Source organism: Colobus angolensis, unplaced genomic scaffold (assembly GCF_000951035.1).
Source record: "Colobus angolensis palliatus isolate OR3802 unplaced genomic scaffold, Cang.pa_1.0 Scaffold68, whole genome shotgun sequence".
Taxonomy (NCBI): Eukaryota; Metazoa; Chordata; class Mammalia; order Primates; family Cercopithecidae; genus Colobus; species Colobus angolensis.
The window spans coordinates 4804838-4814377 of record NW_012120487.1 but is presented as its reverse complement, the minus strand read 5'-3'; the positions used below and the strand labels follow the sequence as shown (position 1 = coordinate 4814377).

General features: G+C 35.3%; 1 protein-coding gene across 2 annotated transcripts in view; it reads left to right on the top strand.

Moving 5' to 3' along the window:
• Positions 1 to 9540, top strand: part of NRD1 (nardilysin (N-arginine dibasic convertase)) — a 117500-nt gene that overhangs the window by 79587 nt on the left and 28373 nt on the right. For both annotated transcript variants that reach the window (XM_011926268.1, XM_011926267.1), the window contains 5 exons: positions 1736 to 1831; positions 3342 to 3464; positions 5576 to 5633; positions 7262 to 7335; positions 9005 to 9074. In XM_011926268.1, the coding sequence (XP_011781658.1) occupies positions 1736 to 1831; positions 3342 to 3464; positions 5576 to 5633; positions 7262 to 7335; positions 9005 to 9074 (421 nt within the window). The remainder of the gene's footprint in view (positions 1 to 1735; positions 1832 to 3341; positions 3465 to 5575; positions 5634 to 7261; positions 7336 to 9004; positions 9075 to 9540) is intronic.

The following is a 9540-nucleotide window of genomic DNA, read 5'->3' as shown; positions in this document are numbered from 1 at the left end:
CCTCCCGAGTAGCTGGGACTATAGGCGCGTGCCACCATGCCCAGCTAATTTTTGTATTTTTAGTACAGATGGGTTTCCCCATGTTGGCCAGGAGTGTCTCGATCTCTTGACCTCATGATCTGCCCGCCTCGGCCTCCCAAAGTGCTGGGATTACAGGTGTGAGGCACCGTACCTGGCCTGGAGAAATTATTATTATTATTATTTTGAGACAGAGTCTCTCTCTATCACCCAGGCTGGAGTGCAGTGGCGCGATCTTGGCTCACTGCAAGCTCCACCTCCCGGGTTCACCTCATTCTTCTCCCTTAGCCTCCTGAGAAGCTGGGACTACAGGCGCCTGCCACCACGCCCTGCTATTTTTTTTGTATTTTTAGTAGAGACGCGGTTTCACCGTGTTAGCCAGGATGGTCTCGATCTCCTGACCTCGTAATCTACCCGCCTTGGCCTCCCAAGGTGCTGGGATTACAGGCGTAGGCCACTGCACCTGGCCGAGAAATTATTTTTAGTAATTGACTTTTTATTTTAATGATAGTTTATACTCATATAAACATATATAATTGCCTGCATAGTGTGTCTTACTGATTGAGATGAAAGGCATGTCCAATGCCTTTTTAAATCTTAATTATGTGTCAAAGTGCAGTCTCTAGTTTTATTCACTTACTTCTTTATTTTTAATGTTTGTTTCCTTTCCAAATGTGGTCTCTAAGTGTTCAGATATTTATACTCTATTTTTATCAGTTACAGGGGGTCTTAAATCACTTTTCGTAGATATGTTTACATGTCTGCCATATTACCTGTTACTGCAGAAATGTGATGGCTTGAAATAAAACATTTATTTTCTTACAGTTTTGGAGGAATGGAAATCAGGTACGTTAGATCTTCCTCAAGGTTATTGAGCTTAGTGTCAGAACTACAATTCTAGCGGTTTTTAGTTCATTTGGGCTGCCATAACAGAATCCAACACACCGGGTGGCTTATAAACAACAGAATTGTTTCTTACAGTTTGGGAGGCTGAGAAGTCCAAGATCAAAGAACTGGCAGATTTGGTGTCTGGTGACAGCCTGCTCTCTGGTTCATAGACAACTGCCTTTACTCTTTGTCCTCATACAGCAGAAGGGGCAAGGGAGCACTCTGAGGTCTCTTTTACAAGGCACTAATCCATTCATGAGGGCTCTGCCCTCATTACCTAATCATTTCTCCTTGGCCCCTACCTCCAAATACCATCACATTGGGGATTAAGTTTCAACGTAGAAATTTTGGGTGGGGGGGACACAAACATTTAGTCTTTAGTGGTAGCCAAGGTATTTCTGACTTCAAAGTGATTATTCTTAGCCATCATACTTTATTACCAACATAGTTGGTTTTGGAAGAAATTTAAACAATATATATGACCAAGTTCCCAGACACACGGTTTAATATTTTATTAGCATTTTCATCAGTAAAATCTTATACATAGCATCCTAGAGCTGAAACTTTCAGATCATTAACTACCTTGTGTTTCATTTGAAAAATAAGGGTAAAACTCTGGTAAGCTGAATTGATTTACCCAAAATTACAGGTCATATTAAGTCATAGAGCCAGGCCTGGATCATTGAGTTTCCTACTTCAGTCTTATAACACGTGATTCATGAAGTTAACTTTTGTTACTTCCTTGCTTTCCATTCTGTAAGTTTGAATTTCCATATAATAAAGGAGATACTGAATTTTGTTTTATTACATGTTTCTTTAAAATTGACAGAATATCAACTTGCCAGGCCTTCTGATGCAAACAGAAAGGAAATGTTGTTTGGAAGCCTTGCTAGACCTGGACATCCTATGGGAAAATTTTTTTGGGGTAAGATATTAACTACATCATCTTATTTCATATTTTCTAGTTAAGATTTAGAATAAGAAAAGTTGATAAGGAATTGAAATTTATAAAGCTAGAGCCCCTAGGTACCTTTTACCTTTTAGGATAGCTAGTTAGCCTTTCAAACATGAAGTTGTTGAATATGCCAGTATTTGGTTCTCTAACAATGAATATAGCAAGAATAATACCTTACATTTTGTGAATGCTTTTGAAGTGCCAGATACTATGCTAGCACTATATGAATTATTTCATTTGATCATTATCACAATGTTCAGAGATAGGTACCATTATCATCTCCATTTAAAGATAAACAGGTTTAGGCCAGGCGTGCTGGTTCACACCTGTAATCCCAATGCTTTGGGAGGCTGAGGTGGGAGAATCACTTGAGCCCAGTTCAAAACCAGCCTTGGCAACATAGTGAGACCCCATCTCTATTTTAAATTTCAGTCAAGTTATCTAATTTGTTTAAATCACACAGCTAGTAAGTGGTGGATGTGAGATTTGAACATCTGTTCATCTGATTATAAAGTCTGTGCTGTACCTCAGCTTGACATTTCCATTTGTTAACAGAGTTAGCAATGGTTTCTGTAAGAGTTTTTTAACTGTGACTTAATTTTGTTTATCTGGTAAACTGTTTAACTGTTGTCTGTTTTTCATTTCATAATGGCATTTTCTTAGTGGTAGGATTTAGTTAAAGCCTCATATTAATCCTGTTGACTATAGAGTAAAACTTAGGATGAGATGATCTAAATTATTCTTTAAAGGGTGCTTTGTTTCCCTGTATATTTCTGTACAGTTATGTACATTTTATAGGGCATTCTTGCTTCATGTGTTTTATTTTTAAAAATTAGCTGGGCATGGTGGCTCACGCCTGTAATCCCAGCACTTTGGGAGGCCAAGGCGGGTAGATCATGAGGTCAGGAGTTCGAGACCAGCCTGGCCAAGATGGTGAAACCCCGTCTCTACTAAAAATACAAAAATTAGCCGGGTGTGGTGGTGCATGCCTGTAGTCCCAGCTACTTGGGAGGCTGAGACAGGAGAATTGCTTGAACCCGGGAGGCGGAGGTTGTGGTGAGCTGAGATCATGCTATTGCACTCCAGCCTGGGCAACAAGAGTGAAACACTGTCTTTAAAAATAAAAAAAAAAGAATTACACAAACCTATTATTAAAATAATAAAATAATTAGAAAGAACCTGGATTGAATACTGCTAGACTAATTATTAAGCAAGGAAGCTTAGGGAGTTATTGTCTGTTTTTTTAAGGTTTTCCCAACCAGAGATTAATTCCTTGGATATTAAAATATACTTCAGAATTGTTTCTTATGCATTTTTGTCTCATTAATGTTAATACATTATTGCACACTGGTTCAATATTCTTGAGTCACTTGGGTTATTTCATTAATCATGTATGGTAGCTAAGTATGCATTGATGATGTAGAAGACTTTTAACAAAGTGAACTTAGTTATATCTATGATTTTTTTCATTCTTTTATAGGAAATGCTGAGACGCTCAAGCATGAACCAAAAAAGAATAATATTGATACACATGCTAGATTGAGAGAATTCTGGATGCATTACTACTCTGCTCATTACATGACTTTAGTGGTTCAATCCAAAGGTAACTATTTATTATGGCTCTTAGAGTTACCCTGAAGTAGTGCTTTCTTAGGATTTGTTTGCCTGTATCGGTGTTGCAGTGTACTATTGTACTATTAATTACTTAGTGCTTGACCTTAATACAAGGTAAAGGAAATCAGAACTTGGAGATGTCATATAGCTAGTGGCAAAGCTCAGGGAAACACAAGATGATGAGATTCTCAGGCAAATCTCTTACAGAAATAGGTCTTATTTGTAAGATAAGATATGTAGGCTGGTCTATGAATGTATTAATATTCTAATAGGTCATGAATTGATCTTTTAAGCCACCTTCAGCTGCAATTGTGTCTGTGGTTTTACATTTACTCTATAGTAATTACAAACTCTTACAGGGCAAAGTGTTGGTTTGTTCATTCTTACATAAGTTCCTGTAAAAATTAATTGAGATTGATCATGGTGACAGTGGCAGAAGTATCTTAAATATAAAATACTGATGAAAATACCTCAGTGGCAGAAGTATCTTAAATGTAAAGACTAATGAATATCTCTATTTTCCTTCTTTGATCATTGTCTTCAGTAACTCACATTAACTTTTTCTCATTAAGGAAATCATGGAAGCTTTCTTTTGTTTTCTTTACATTTCAACCTACTTGTTTTTCAAAGTCAGTAAATTGCTAAATTATTCCATTTAATATACCTTAGAGTTTGCACATTTCTATTTGAAAGGCTAATCCTCTCACCCTAATGTGATTCCCCTTTTTATAAAGTTTTGCTTTTTACATTGTCAAAATTAAGATCAAATCTGACTTGGTACTTACAGGGAAAACATTTTTGCATTTATGATCAAAATGAGTTCACTAAAGTTGACTTGAAGGTAAAGTTACATGGTATGGTAGATTCTTTTGTTCAAATTGCTTCTAGGTTCCTTTTACATTTGCTAAATTGGGTAATTCCATATTTGGTATACAAGTTAATTCACGATTTTTGATTATTGTGTTTGCAAATAATTCCATGTGTTTTTCTTGAACTAGTTATTCTGTTTCTTTTGTATTTTCTTCCTCTGTGATGACAGATATAAGAGCTTATTAATGCTTATTTCAAAATTTTAAAACAAGTCTTAGAGTTTTGGTTGTTTAACAAGACAGGGTTTTGCTCTGTCATTCAGGCTAGAGGGCAGTGACACAACCATAGCTCACCGTAGCCTGAAATGCCTGGGCTCAGGTGATCCTCCTGCCTCTGCCTCTGAGATAGCTGGGATTACTGGCCCCAGCCCCTGTGCCTAGGCTAGAATTTTGATGAAAACTATGTACAATGTAGATTTCATAGAATTTAGAGTTTAAGCATTAATTATACCATTTAAGAGTCAAACATCTATATAAATAGTATAATATAAATTCAGAAGTCCATTAGTCTAAATCCCATGTTTTATATAATGGGGTTCTCTATTGAGAATTAGTGAAATTCATGTGCCTGGTAGAACTAACAAATACTTTTCAATGATGGTCACTCAGATAAAGCAAAAACTTTCCTTTTTCATTTAGATCTTGTTTTTTTACTATAAATTTCAAAAGAATTTCTTATTAAATATAAGAAGTGAATCAAAGGAAAACATAAATCATATATATGTATGATTTATATATATATATATAAAGCCTAAAAAGACCTATGAGTTAAAACCTCAGCAAGTGTAAATTAAAGTACAACAAGTGGAATATAAAAGTACTGATGAGATGGCAAAAAGGAGAGGTTAATGTAATATGGGTTAGTATGGAAAAACCTTCCAAGGGGATGTAAGTTTTGGAATGGGCGTAGGATGGTTGGCATAATCTTATCTTTTGGTCCTTCACACTAGCCTAATGCTAAAGATACATTTTTTTTGTTAAACTTGTATGCATTTTCTAACTTTACCAGGGAGAAATAAAGGAGTCTCATAGAATTCTCCGTGTCATAAGGTTTTCTTTTCTACTGTTATTTTTCCTATTAATCCATTACTGGTTCAGGAGTGGCAAATAATGGCCAAATTAAAATAACCCTTTGTTTTTTAGCTGAAGATCTCTGAGAAATCTAATTGCATTTCTACCTTGAATAATGTCATTGTATTTTCCTATATCTTCCCTGTCCTCCCCTCTCAAGAAACACTGGATACTTTGGAAAAGTGGGTGACTGAAATCTTCTCTCAGATACCAAACAAGTAAGATATCTCTTTTCATACATCATACACCTTCAGAGTTAAAGAGACCATTATCTTGTATGCGTTTTCATTTTTACATAGGTGATAGAATTAAGACCTAAACAAACTTAATGAATGTCAAAATCACACAGTTTTTGAGTGGATAAACTAAGATGACAAGCCAAGTTTCCATAGTTCAAAATTTACAGGCTTATAAATGTATATAGTAAGCAATAATTCTGAAAAATTTATGCCTCCTTTTACATTTATTTAGAGCTTTTCTGTGATACAAAAGAAAATATTATATGAGAGGCAGAAGAATATGCACACTTACATCCCCCTCATTGGGACAAATTGTGTTCTGAAAATTTGTTTTTTTTATGTCAGTTGTTTGGATATTGCACTGGTTTTCCCCATAAAGGAAATAATCTTTTGGATGATGACTGACTTTCCATACTGCCTGAAAAACTCCTATTTCATATAGTCAAACTAGATGTTCTTTTATAAGAAATTGTATGTAGAGTTTCAGTTCAGGATGATATAAACGTTTTTTTCTCCACCTCAAATTCATCAAAATAGTACAAATATTTAAAAGATACATTACTGCTACAGTTTTGTTACAAAGTTTACAGAAACTTTAATTCTGAAGCATGAAATCTTTCTTTCCATACCTAGTAGTTTGCATTTTAACAAAATTAATGAAAACATATTTTTTCTTGCATCGGATGAGTAACCTGTGGATTTTCCCAGTTATTCTTCTAATACATAATTATTTGAAATTTATGAAAGAAACTAGCATAAAATGTTAGAATAATTTATAATGACAACTGATTGGTTAGTATTGATTTGGCTTTATATGAATTGCCATGGATAATTAGCAGTGCTTTTTGGTATGTAAAGGTAATCAAAAGCATGACAAATTTGTGGGGCTTTTTTTTTTTTTCTGATTAGAAGTCTTGAGTGTGAACTATGGAAATGTCAAATGTGAAACTTTAATAAAATCAGAGGTGTATTTAATAGAGGAATTAATTAGGTTCTGTCAATCCCTGATGAGCATTAAAAAGAAATCTCATATATTATTCACTAATAACTTTGGTTCCTAATTAGACAGGTTAAAAATGCTTCAAGGCATTTAATACTAATTTGCATCGACTGTGTTTTGGGAGAAATATTAAAGTTACAATATCTTCAACCAGAGTAGAAGCCCCTAGGAGGGACCAAGTCTTTTAAATACCACAGTGCCTGATATAGTGCTTTATACCTAATATGCACTCCATGTATAATTGTTGATTTTAAAAAAGTATTATCTCTAGTTTAAGTTTCTTTCTGAAATGGCTTTGTCTAGGAGGAGAACTGAAATTAAATGGGGCTGATAGAGTCAGTAAATATTGGGGTGAGAGGGGGTCCTTTAAATTCATTCTTCTCTATCTCTTGAGTTATAAAGACTTTTGAGTTATTGGGCTGAGGCTAAGAACAGATTGTGTAACTGAAGATTGTGTGGCTGTGTTGCCATCTGTTTGTTCATGCCTGGAATGCTTTCCAAGAAGGAGTACATAGAATAGATTATAAATGTCTCTCAGATATCCCTAAATATATTGCTTATAAAGGCTTTTGCCAATTAAATTTGTATGTATTTGTTTTATTTTCAGTGGGTTACCCAGACCAAACTTTGGCCATTTAACGGATCCATTTGACACACCAGCATTTAACAAACTTTATAGAGGTTTGTGAACCAAAAGTTTAAAACTGTTTGAAATAATTTTAGTACATTCTCCATAACCTAATTGAGGCTGCCAATTTTCATTGAAAATGAGAACACAACAGAAAATACAGCTGGGTTGGAAAGGGAGTAGATGGACAATGGAGATCTAATTAATAATAGATAGCAGATCATTGACTAGCTGCAGATTGTTTGATTCTGGTGCCCTGCTGCTACTTCAGTCTACTTCATGCTTTCTCCTTGCTTTACATTTCTTCCCTTTTGTTCTCTGTTTTGTTAAATTTCATTCATGTTTCATTTTATTTATATTCTGCTCTTTTTTGCCTTTAAATGAATAAAAATAGAGGAGAGGGAAAACACTTTGGAAATCGTTTCCTTTTTGTGAAAGCAATATTTGCTAAATAAAAATATAAAATGTCAAGAAATGGGAGAAAAATCACCCTTAAATCTTACCATCAAGAGAAGTCATTTGTATTGGATTTCTTTTTTTTGTTTTTTGGAGACAGAGTCTCGCCCTGTTGCCCAGGCTGGAGTGCAATGGCACGATCTCAGCTCACTGCTTCGCCTCCCTGGTTCAAGTGATTCTCCTGCCTCAGCCTCCCGCGTGCGGCGATTACAGGCGCTCACCACTATGCCCAGCTAATTTTTGTATTTTTAGTAGAGACGGGGTTTCAACGTGTTGGCCAGGCTGGTCTCAAACTCCTGGCCTCAAGTGATCCGCCTGCCTTCACCTCCCACAGTGTTGGGATTACAGGCACGAGCCACCACGTCTGGCCTCCAGATTTCTTTCTGATTTTCTAATAGGTATATTTTCTTAACAAAGTTGAGATTAAAATATATATATAATTCTGTCTCCTGCTTTGTTTCATTTAATAGTATACCTGTAGTAACTGCATAATGAGTTGTGTGATTACATTACAATTTACTTAACAATTTGCCTATAGTGAATATTGCAGAAACATTCTTAATTCACCATCTCTCTTTCTTTATTCTATCATGGCAGATTTTTTTTTCTCTTTTTACTAATTACTTTAGGTATTCCCTCCTTCTTCAGCCCATTACCAGTCTCTTTCCTTTTCCTTTCCTCTAATCAGTGACTGTTTTGTTACACCTTTCAGCTGCTGGCTCCATTCTGTTAATATTAAGCTAACTCTTTTCAGAGACAACTTATTTTTGATTGTATTCTTTCTGGTTTTAGTTTTCCTATTCATAGAATAATAGCATTGGGAAGAATCCTAGAGATACTTTAACCCAACTCACTCATTTTACTATGAGTAAACAGATTCAGAAAGATTTAAATGCAGGTGATTTTCTCAGGTCATATAAGCACATATAGCAAGATAGGGGTAGGACTGGATTTCAGCCATGGGTCTCCTGACTCCTAGTTTTGTATCCTTTCTTGCAAGAAGAGATCCATACACAGCAGCATTTCATATCCTCATAATTCTTTTATCCCTGCTTTCTCTACCTCTGAAATCAAATAAAAAAGAAATTTACAAAAACTGCATTATGCGAATTGGAAAATTGGCAAGTTGAAATAATAACTGCGTTGTACTAAACCTTCCCTTGTTTACTGGAAGATAAATATATTGAATTTTAAACATTTTTGTAATATAGTAAAAGTTATAGAGAAACACTTATATCTGTTTTTCTGGAAAATATTTTTGTTTAGTTGTTCCAATCAGAAAAATTCATGCTCTGACCATCACATGGGCACTTCCTCCTCAACAGCAACATTACAGGTAAAGAGTTTAAGGGAAAATTTACTTCATTAGAACCGAGTGGGAATCATTTTTAAAGCATGCTAAATGGTTTAAGTTTGGAGGTTCTGAATTTATAAACGGCAATACAGTAACCTGGAACTTGATTACTCCGGGAGCTTTCAAGCCTTGCTATGTATTTTACATTTTTTGGATATAAAAACTAGAGCTTTCTCAGTTATAGTGGCCTTTCTTAAGTCTTTGAAATTAAGTGTTTAGTGTGAATGCTAACTTTTGTAATTTGTTTTGATCTTGTCAAAAGTAAAGTTAAATAATTTGGGCCTGGCAGACTGGCCAACATGGCGAAACCCTGTCTCGACTAAAAATATCAAAAAACTAGCCAGGCATGGTAACACACACCTGTAATCCCAGCTACTCAGGTGGCTGAGGTATGAGAATTGTTTGAACCTGAGAGGTGGAGGTTGCAGTGAGTTGATATTGCGCCACA